Source organism: Squalius cephalus, assembly GCF_949319135.1.
Source record: "Squalius cephalus genome assembly, chromosome: 22".
Taxonomy (NCBI): domain Eukaryota; kingdom Metazoa; phylum Chordata; class Actinopteri; order Cypriniformes; family Leuciscidae; genus Squalius; species Squalius cephalus.
In genome coordinates this window covers 31,998,712-32,011,211 of record NC_137143.1, presented here as the reverse complement: position 1 = coordinate 32,011,211, position 12,500 = coordinate 31,998,712, and the positions used below count along the sequence as shown (strand labels likewise).

Here is a 12,500-nt window from a genome sequence, read left to right as displayed (position 1 = left end):
CCGTGTACCAGCTGCTTTGACGCGATTATCAGTTAAACTGACTCGCAACGTGTGCAATATCTTACGACCTCCCGAGTGTCCGAACCTGGTCCGAACTCGCACCGTGTACGCCTGCCTTAAGGGGAGAACTTCCACTCTCAGTAAACGTCCGGCTTCTGAACTGGCTGCAGTTCCACTCTGGCTCCACATGAGGGCGCTCACAGGACGAGTGCAGAATGAATGGAGGTCTATGGCGCTATACCCCTCAAAATCCACTTTTCTCCGGATATTATTTTTTGTCTAGTAATTTGAATGTTGTATTCGAAAGGAGATGCAAAGAAATTACACATTGCTGGGTGTTAGATTTTTTAGAGTCACTTTTAAATGTCAATGACGTCATACACATCGTACGACCAGAGATACTGCTTTACGGCAATCCTTCAGTCACTTTGGTGCTTTCAGCTCTGCACTTTCTTTTCTCTCGAGGCATCGACAACACAGCTGACACAGGGAAACACACAACACAGCTGACACAGGGAAACACACAACACAGCTGACACAGGGAAACACACAACACAGCTGACACAGGCAAACACACAACACAGCTGACACAGGCAAACACACAACACAGCTGACACAGGTAAACACACAACACAGCTGACACAGGCAAACACACAACACAGCTGACACAGGGAAACACACAACACAGCTGACACAGGGAAACACACAACACAGCTGACACAGGCAAACACACAACACAGCTGACACAGGTAAACACAACACAGCTGACACAGGCAAACACACAACACAGCTGACACAGGTAAACACAACACAGCTGACACAGGCAAACACACAACACAGCTGACACAGGGAAACACACAACACAGCTGACACAGGGAAACACACAACACAGCTGACACAGGCAAACACACGACACAGCTGACACAGGGAAACACACGACACAGCTGACACAGGGAAACACACAACACAGCTGACACAGGCAAACACACAACACAGCTGACACAGGCAAACACACAACACAGCTGACACAGGTAAACACACAACACAGCCGACACAGGGAAACACACAGCACAGCCGACACAGGCAAACATACAACACAGCTGACACAGGCAAACACACAACACAGCTGACACAGGGAAACACACAACACAGCTGACACAGGCAAACATACAACACAGCTGACACAGGCAAACACACAACACAGCTGACACAGGCAAACACACAACACAGCTGACACAGGCAAACACACAACACAGCTGACACAGGCAAACACACAACACAGCTGACACAGGGAAACACACAGCACAGCCGACACAGGCAAACATACAACACAGCTGACACAGGCAAACACACAACACAGCTGACACAGGGAAACACACAACACAGCTGACACAGGGAAACACACAACACAGCTGACACAGGCAAACACACAACACAGCTGACACAGGCAAACACACAACACAGCTGACACAGGGAAACACACAACACAGCTGACACAGGCAAACACACAACACAGCTGACACAGGCAAACACACAACACAGCTGACACAGGCAAACACACAACACAGCCGACACAGGCAAACACACAACACAGCCGACACAGGGAAACACACAGCACAGCCGACACAGGCAAACACACAACACAGCTGACACAGGCAAACACACAACACAGCTGACACAGGCAAACACACAACACAGCTGACACAGGCAAACACACAACACAGCCGACACAGGGAAACACACAGCACAGCCGACACAGGGAAACACACAACACAGCCGACACAGGCAAACATACAACACAGCTGACACAGGCAAACACACAACACAGCTGACACAGGCAAACACACAACACAGCTGACACAGGCAAACACACAACACAGCCGACACAGGCAAACACACAACACAGCCGACACAGGGAAACACACAGCACAGCCGACACAGGGAAACACACAACACAGCCGACACAGGCAAACATACAACACAGCTGACACAGGCAAACACACAACACAGCTGACACAGGCAAACACACAACACAGCCGACACAGGCAAACACACAACACAGCCGACACAGGCAAACACACAACACAGCTGACACAGGCAAACACACAACACAGCTGACACAGGCAAACACACAACACAGCCGACACAGGCAAACACACAACACAGCCGACACAGGGAAACACAACACAGCCGACACAGGCAAACACACAACACAGCTGACACAGGCAAACACACAACACAGCTGACACAGGCAAACACACAACACAGCTGACACAGGCAAACACACAACACAGCTGACACAGGCAAACACACAACACAGCCGACACAGGGAAACACACAGCACAGCCGACACAGGGAAACACACAACACAGCCGACACAGGCAAACACACAACACAGCTGACACAGGCAAACACACAACACAGCTGACACAGGCAAACACACAACACAGCTGACACAGGCAAACACACAACACAGCTGACACAGGCAAACATACAACACAGCTGACACAGGCAAACACACAACACAGCTGACACAGGGAAACACACAACACAGCCGACACAGGTAAACACACAACACAGCTGACACAGGCAAACACACAACACAGCTGACACAGGGAAACACACAACACAGCTGACACAGGCAAACACACAACACAGCTGACACAGGCAAACACACAACACAGCTGACACAGGCAAACACACAACACAGCTGACACAGGCAAACACACAACACAGCTGACACAGGCAAACATACAACACAGCCGACACAGGCAAACATACAACACAGCTGACACAGGCAAACACACAACACAGCCGACACAGGTAAACACACAACACAGCTGACACAGGCAAACACACAACACAGCTGACACAAGGAAACACACAACACAGCTGACACAGGGAAACACACAACACAGCTGACACAGGCAAACATACAACACAGCTGACACAGGCAAACATACAACACAGCTGACACAGGCAAACACACAACACAGCTGACACAGGGAAACACACAACACAGCTGACACAGGCAAACACACAACACAGCTGACACAGGCAAACACACAACACAGCCGACACAGGGAAACACACAGCACAGCCGACACAGGCAAACATACAACACAGCTGACACAGGCAAACATACAACACAGCTGACACAGGCAAACACACAACACAGCTGACACAGGCAAACACACAACACAGCCGACACAGGGAAACACACAGCACAGCTGACACAGGCAAACATACAACACAGCTGACACAGGCAAACACACAACACAGCTGACACAGGCAAACACACAACACAGCCGACACAGGGAAACACACAGCACAGCCGACACAGGCAAACATACAACACAGCTGACACAGGCAAACACAACACAGCTGACACAGGGAAACACACAACACAGCTGACACAGGGAAACACACAACACAGCTGACACAGGCAAACACAACACAGCTGACACAAGGAAACACACAACACAGCTGACACAGGGAAACACACAACACAGCTGACACAGGGAAACACACAACACAGCTGACACAGGCAAACACAACACAGCTGACACAAGGAAACACACAACACAGCTGACACAGGGAAACACACAACACAGCTGACACAGGCAAACACACAACACAGCTGACACAGGCAAACATACAACACACAGCTGACACAGGCAAACACACAACACAGCTGACACAGGGAAACACACAACACAGCCGACACAGGGAAACACACAACACAGCCGACACAGGCAAACACACAACACAGCCGACACAGGGAAACACACAACACAGCCGACACAGGGAAACACACAACACAGCCGACACAGGCAAACACACAACACTGCTAACACAGGGAAACACACAACACAGCCGACACAGGGAAACACACAACACAGCCGACAACACAGCCGACACAGGCAAACACACAACACAGCCGACACAGGGAAACACACAACACAGCCGACACAGGGAAACACACAACACAGCCGACACAGGGAAACACACAACACAGCCGACACAGGCAAACACACAACACAGCCGACACAGGGAAACACACAACACAGCTGACACAGGCAAACACACAACACAGCTGACACAAGGAAACACACAACACAGCCGACACAGGCAAACACACAACACAGCCGACACAGGGAAACACACAACACAGCCGACACAGGGAAACACACAACACAGCCGACACAGGGAAACACACAACACAGCTGACACAGGGAAACACACGACACAGCTGACACAGGTAAACACACAACACAGCTGACACAGGGAAACACACAACACAGCCGACACAGGCAAACACACAACACAGCTGACACAGGCAAACACACAACACAGCCGACACAGGGAAACACACAACACAGCTGACACAGGCAAACACACAACACAGCTGACACAAGGAAACACACAACACAGCCGACAGGTAAACACACAACACAGCTGACACAGGGAAACACACAAGCTAGAAGAGTTTCTGTTCTGTTTTAAAAGACCATCAAGCGGTATCTCTGGTCGTAATCAGTCCTTCACTGACCAATCAGCGTTCATTAGCAGAATGCTAGCGTGTTATGGGCAACAACAACTCAACCTGTAAGAAATGGAAAGGACATAAGTACTCGTTCATTCAACTTTCGACCTATAACCCATGTTGAACTTGCAAAACCTACAATCAAATCTGAGATTTCTCAACGGCAATCGGGTGAAAGAGACACATTTAGCCGTCTAGCTCCATAGACTCCCATTCATTCTGCACTCATGGGCGATCGCCCCCAGTGGAGCTCTGGTGGAACTACAACCAACATTCGGTACAATAGGACTCAATAGGGAGTGGCCAGGCTCTCCGTAGACGGGCTCTGACGGTGCGTTTTTGGTCAAAAAGTGACAACTTTAACATGCTAAATAAAAATATCTGTGGGGTATTTTGAGCTACAACTTCACACACACACTCTTATTTTAGATCTTGTATAATACATCTTGTGAAAAGGGCATTATACCACCCCTTAAATATATATATTTTTGGGGATATGATCCGTCTTAGTTTGTCCCGTATATGTTTAAATTGTCTTTCACCTTGCTAGAAACACAAGCGTCCTCTTTTACAGACTGAGTTCACCTGGAGGCGAGAGCGGGAGAAAAAACCTGGTCGCTTTCTCACCGTATCGTTCCATCTCTCTCTCTCTCTCTCTCTCTCTCTCTCTCTCTCCTTCAGGAGGAAGATTGCACAGATTTGCTCAACATGAAAAGGCTCTTTACACCAGCGCTGTCCTCCGTCAGGGTCATCCTGCATATGAACCCGTTCCTCCTCAAATCCTGCTGTTGTCGAATGATATAATCAGTGTATGAGTGTGACCTCTCGTCTCAGGACCTGAAGCTCAGAAGCATCGATCCGTCCGGGAGAGACGACGGTCTGATAAGTGTGCGGATGTTCAGATTTCATCGGCGCAAATCAGAGACAAACAACTTTATCATTGAGGAACAACTGCTGTCGACAAGACTAAGACAGATTCTGGAGAACCAAACAGTAATTACAGGAAACTACTGTAGTGCAGTGATGGTGTTAGATGCTATTATGATATATACTATCAATGATTATTCATGTACCAGGGTAATCACATGGTACTCTATTTCAAATAATAAAAGCATGGCAATACTATGGTAAAAATGTACAAAATAGTAATATATCAACAGTGTATTTCCATGGAACATATCCTAAAAACTGATACTCTAAGAAATACCATGACATTACTATAGTACATATTCACGGTACTTTGTTACATATCATGGTACTGGTTGATATGTTAATTTACCATGGTATTGCATGACATTGCATTTAAAATATTACAATTGCATTACCATGGTAAATGTCCTAAAAACATGGTATCATCATGGAACGTGACCCGAAAAACATGGTTTTCCCATAGTATGTGTCCCAAAGAATGTAGATATCAAAAAATACTGTGACATTACCATGGTACAAAAACATGAAATTTTGTTACATGCTGAATAATTATGATATTAATTTACCGTGGTAGTTACATCATATCTTATGGCATTTAAAGAAATACAATGACATTACCATGGTATGTGCTAAAAAGCATGGTATTATCATGGTATTTTGTTAACTATCATGGTACTGAATAATTAGTGTCTCATGATACATTGTCACATTTAAAATAATACAATGGCATTACCATGGTACATGTCCAAAAATCATGGTATTACCATAGTACTTGTCCAAAATACTGTGATATTATGGTACTCCAAGAAATACAATGACATTACCATGGTGCAAAAACATGGTATTAGCATCAAACTTATGCAATTAGTTTACCATGGTACTTGTGGCATTTAAAATAATACAATGACATTACCATGGTAAATGTCCAGAAAACATGGTATCATCACATATAATCATGGTATTACCATAGTGCCTATCCATAATACTGTGATATCATGGTACTCCAAGAAATACAATGACAATACCATGGTACATGTTAAAAAGCATGGTATTACCACAGTATGTGTCACATCACGATACTCCAAGAAATCACATGACATTAAAAACATGGTGTTATCATGGTACCTTCATATGCTACATATGATGGTACTGAATGTTTACCATATCATTTACCATGGTATGCATGATGCTTTTTGGCATTTGAAAAATATTACATGGTAATTAAATGGGATTTATTCAGTGTTGCAAATTCCGGTAACACTTTATTGTACAATGTCCTTGTTACATATGTTACATGTATTACCATAGTAATAACAGTAAATGATGCATAATTACATGCAATTAACCCTCAACCAAACCCTAATCCTATAGTAAGTACATGTTGTTGTACTTACACCGTAAATAAACGGTTACACTTTATTTTGAGGTGTCATTGTTACACTGTAATTATATATTTAAGTACTGAGTAATATTAATTAGCAACATGTACTTACTATAGGGTTAGGGTTTGGTTAAGCATTAGTTGCATGTAATTATGCATCATTTACTGTTATTACTATGGTAATTACACGTAACATATGGGCACTAAAATAAAGTGTAACCCAAATTCCTGTTATAAATGCTATAAAGAACATCATACCTAATGATGTCGTCGTTGTGTCCCAAGTAAAACTTCTGTGTGTGTTCTCTGGTGTTGTAGACCACTCCGACTCCAGCCACGAAATACACGATCTCCTTCCCGGCGGTGTAGTACAGGTTATTCCTGCACTGATGTCCTCTGTATCCGTGAATCCACTCCAGCCTCAGCTGACAGCGAGGAGCCGTCTTCTCCGCCATGCTCTCGGGATCTGCAATGCTCTACAACTCACAAATGTGTCATTTAGCTGACTAACAGTGGACTTTCTCTCTGGGGGTCAAGGGCACAGTGGTGATGGACTGGAACAGGCTTTCGGATCTTTAACCACCAGCCCTACGGCACTGCCACCATTCAACGCACTCGGGAAGTTCATGCATGCATCATAACTGGATCATCAGCTGGGTCACCTGTGCTGGGAAGGTTGTTTGAAGATCCCAATGGGTGTCATGAAGAAATCAGGCTAAAATCAAGAAAAAAAATGCTGATTTTTTTGCTTTTTTTGGATCCAAATTAAAGGGAATTCAACTACAGCATAAGATGAAACAGTCAAGAACAGTCAGTGGAATAGTTGGTTGCACCTACCAGCCATTGCATCAGGCTTTAGAGTATACAAGCCTTTAAAGAGAGCATGGTAAATCTGCATTACCATTCAAACAAACTAGCAGCTGATATATTGATCCAAATGCATCTATAACATCATCTACAGGCTGGCCACTTTCAGCACGCTGAGGTCTGGACGTGTTTAAAGGGTTGCAGAGACTTCAGGTCTTCAGCTCAAAGCCATCATGGTGTTAATCTTCTCTAAAGGGCAAAAGTCGGCGTGTTTGCCTCCCGGATTTCAGAAAATCTTCACGATTTTCTACCGTGCATAGCACCGACGATCAGATCTTACCCACAAACGTCTTCATCTTCTTCAACTTTCGCCTAAAGCTCTTCAATTCCCAGTGATACTGAAGCAAACTCTTCCATTCCTCGCGTGATCCGGATCACTGGATCATCTGAGATGCAAAAACCCTCCTTCTGAACGCAGGAGAAGATCCGCGCGAGCTGCTTTAGGAGGATTAATCTCTCCACCGCGGAGTCAGCGCAGCGACGAGGGAGGAAAGGCGCTCTGAGTTGAGTTATTGGCGTAATAATTTGGAGAATATGATTTCTGGTTTCTAGTAACCTATTCGGCTTGGTTACTACGACGCCTTGTGGCCCGTTTCCGATGATGCCTACAAGCAGAGAGAGCGGCGCCGCGCAAAGAATCATGGGACTTGTAGTTCTAAACGGTTTCCAATGACGCTCAACTACACGAAAATGACTACAAATCCCATGAGCGCTCAGCACGCGCTGTCCAACGTGCTGAACATACGGGTCTTCTTACTATATATCCCTATTGAGAGGCAGCAAAAAGATTATATTATATTATATTAGTATATTTTATTTTTTATTTTAAAGTATGTTATGTTATGTCTTATATTATGTTATCTTATATTAACGTAATATTATATTGTATTATGTTATCTTATATTGATGTAATATTGTATTGTATCATATTGTATTATATTATATATCACATTCATGTTATATTATATTTTAAACAACAGCATGTATGGAGATATCAAAAGCATTTTAGAAAAATCTTAAATGAATGTGATTGTATTTCTAATTGTATAATTATTTACAATAATTTGAAAATAATTCGAATACACAAAGAATTTAAGATCAAATTAGATAAAATAAAATAATAAAACAAAAACAAAATCTGATTATTAAAGAATTCCGAATTTAATGTAGCTATTGTCAATGCCTTAACATTCCATTATGATTATGATAAAAAAAAAAAAAAAATAGCACAGCTGCAAATGTGATAGTCGAATGGATAAAAGCTGTGCTTGTGATGCGATCACAAACCTACAGTAGCGTGCTTGACGTGTGACTGGACATGTTCACGGTCACAGAGAGGACGCCGGGAAGGGCATCCCCAGCATCCCATAATCCCCAGCGGAAGGAAATCCCCACATCACTGATGCTCTTAAGACGGAGTCACGTGACTGAAGAGGAGCTCAGTGCATCTGTCGAGATCTTAATGAATGGAGGATGATTAACAGCTCATTTAACGGCACAAAATCCATGCTCACACTGCAGCTTTCATATCAGTTCATTAGTATAAAAAAAGACTACAGCATATATTTATTTTTAATAAATCATACATACATCACATATTGTAAACACTTTCAAAAGATACTAGCTATAGAAATAAAGTGAGTAAAATAGCTTAGTGTTTTCATTAGAAACAGGTTAGAAATGCTAAGTAGTTTAATAATTATATGCTACAGATCTATAACCATGTTAAGTGTGTAAAACAGTGTTAAATCCGAGGAAAATGTTAGTTGTGAGACTCTTGATAGAGGATGGCATTGCTTGTACTATCAGTCTCTTGGTTTAAGGTAAAGCTCGAGTTAGCCTGATTCAATTACACTAGTAATCTGATTACTAACCAGCAACACATACACTCAAATATATGCAAGAAGGTTTATGCAAACAGACATAATGCCATTTAAATGTCATTAAACCTTTTACTGGCATCTTTTCCCTTTACTTTTAAACTAGATATCGAAGTTATTGATGTTTTTGCCCGGAGACTGTTCTTTCAGAGCTCTCCTTTCCTTCGAAAATGTCAGATATTACACAGATCTCAAATGTGATTCTTCTCCCCCAGCGGGATAGACGATGTGAACTTTCTTTAAGACAACGCTGAAGTCACGTGACAGGAAGTCGTGCTGATTCCAAACGATGTCGCGTCCGTCGCTGAATCAGTAAACCTCATGAACTAATCACACACATGAGATCACAGATGGTGTGTGTGTGTGTGTGTGTGTGTGTTATGAGGTGTCCCCCCGAAAGTTATACAGCAACTCTCACACACAGAAGGAAAAAATAGATCTCTTTAATAATATCGCAATTGTATGTAGACTTTTCTGAAATACACTATAGGTTGGGGTCGGCAAGATTTTTGTATGTTTTTGAAAGTAGTCTCTTCTGCTCAGAAAGGGTGCATTTATTTGATCAAAAACACAGTAAAGCAGTAAAATGTGCCGGGCGTCCAGTGATTATAGTTTATTAAGTTATAAATATGGATATTTTTCTTGGCTTCAGAAGGCCTTTATTAACCCCTGGAGTCGTATGGATTACTGTTATGATGGATGGATGCACTTTTTTGGTCTTTAAAATCTCAGGCTCCATTCACTCCCATATAAAGCTGGGAAGAGCCAGGATATATTTTAATATAACTCTGATTGTGTTCGGCTGAAAGAAGAAAGTCATATTCACCTTGGATGGCTTGAGTTGGGTGAGTAAATTATGAAAAAAAATCATTTTTGTGTGAACTATCCCTTTATGAAATGGCAACCCGTGACGTTCTTCTCCTCGGAGCTGTTCATGACCTTGCCTATTATGTTTTCACAAGATGTAATATAAGTCTTTGGTGTCTCAAGAATGTGTTTGTGAAGATTCAGCTCAAAATACCACAAAGATCGTTTATTATACCATGTTGTAAATAGCCAAGTTTGATCAGAAAGGAAAACCTGCTGTTTTCGTGCATGTGTCTTTAAATGCAAATGAGCTGATGGTTCCCGCCCCTATTTCCAGAAGAGGGCGTGGCCTGAACAGCTCGTGCCTCTCTGATACTCTGCCAAAAACTAACAAAACATCTGCGTGGTTTTGATTATCTCCATCATGTTCATGTGACATTTCAGTTCTTCATCTTTATGATGATTTATTTATCTGAATCTTTAAAGCCATATCAGTTTAAAAATCACCTGCACAGAAAGCTGGATGAGTATTAAAGTAAGTTCTCTTTCACTCGTATTGCGCTTAAACTGTCAAATACACACACGACACGGTTATATCAAAAACACACAAAGTTCACAAAAACACAGTTGGTTATGTCTGTGAGCATTAACAGCAAGGAAAGAAATCACATGTGTATATTAGATCTGTGTATTAAAGTGATAATAGCGTAACTACGGATATATATGCTGTTAATATGAATCAAACTAAAGAAAAACAGAAAATATCTCACTGCTCTTGACTGAATAACTTTAGTTAGCTTTAATAAGAACACATTTCTTACTTGAATGCTCTGCTGAGGAGATAAACACGGATTGTGTACAGCTGTACACACGTCTCCACTGGGGGCGGGGTCTATGCCAATAGGGCGGAGTCTGCCAGCAGTTGTGGGCGGGGCTTAAGCATTTGTGTCAGAAAAGCTACAATCTCCAATTGGCTAATTCTGAGACACTACTTATGATTTATGGGGATTAAAAGAAGAGGAGTGGGTGGATTTTCACTATGACCTTATGTAGCCCCGCCCCGTTTCAGCGCTGCGCTCGTTGTCTTTTGACTTCCGGTCTGTATTTTCACAGCGATATTGCGTATTTATGAATGAACGGCTCGTTTTAAAATCTTCCCAGTCTACTGACATTTGTTTAGTCATCTGCTTTAAACATTACAATCCTCATGATAACTTTCGTTAACTTTACATTAAGTAAATCCCCTTCAAAAGCTAATTACTCCTGGACAGCAATGCCATAGAATACAGAGCGACCGCAAAAACGGAAGTTCAAAGACAATATTTTAAAGATGGCGGCGCCCTCGTTTCTCTGGCGCATAAGGTCTATGAGGTGGTTGTGTTCACATAGCCGACACACATTTATGTTCAAACACCATGTAAAAGTGAATTTTGCATAATAGTTTGCATAAATCTAGCTTTATTTATTTTTTATATATTTTATTCTTAGAATTTGTATTATTATGTTTCTTGTTGTATTTGTATTTGTATTTGTATATGTATATGTGCACTGGAAGCTTCAGTACCAAGAACAATTCCTTGTGGGTGCAAGCACACTTGGCAATAAAGCACTGATTCTGATTCTAAACAAACACACACACACACACACACACACACACTCAACAGATGAGTCGAAAGATAAGAGTAATGTTTAAAAGCATTTAATGACATCGCACATATTTAACAGGGCAGGGGGTTAAAGTCTACAGGTGCAGTTTCATACATCTGAGCGTCGGGTTTCTATACGCGCTCAGGACGCCCGATTTCATTCCTAGTATGATGCTTTTGATTGTGCAGTAGATGAAAATTACAATAGATACAGTGACGGAGGGGATGCGCACTATGTATCAAAGAGCAGGAGAAGAGCGGGATGAAGCCATAACGAGAAAACAAAGAGAAAAGATAATGCTCAGTGCTATAGCCCACAAGCAAGTAACCGTATTCATATTTTTTTTGTTCTTTTTTTACTTTTTTGGTGTTGTTGTTGTTGTTGTTGTTGTTGGAGTAACATTACCTTTTTACCAGTAAATGTTCCACTGTTCACTTAACAT

General features: G+C 42.5%; 2 protein-coding genes across 3 annotated transcripts in view; both read right to left on the bottom strand.

Annotated features, from left to right (window-relative positions):
- The window catches only part of eml6 (EMAP like 6), a 92,815-nt gene extending 84,508 nt beyond the window's left edge, over nucleotides 1-8,307 (bottom strand). The window contains exon 1 of the mRNA XM_079857880.1: nucleotides 7,116-8,307. Coding sequence (XP_079714006.1) covers nucleotides 7,116-7,312 — 197 coding nt within the window. The 5' untranslated portion in view covers nucleotides 7,313-8,307. The remainder of the gene's footprint in view (nucleotides 1-7,115) is intronic.
- Nucleotides 8,308-12,427: 4,120 nt separating this feature from the next.
- The window catches only part of sptbn1 (spectrin, beta, non-erythrocytic 1), a 120,817-nt gene continuing 120,744 nt past the window's right edge, over nucleotides 12,428-12,500 (bottom strand). For both annotated transcript variants that reach the window (XM_079857790.1, XM_079857791.1), the window contains one exon: nucleotides 12,428-12,500. This exon is cut by the window's right edge and continues 1,097 nt beyond it. The gene's annotated coding sequence lies outside the window, so the exon portion shown is untranslated.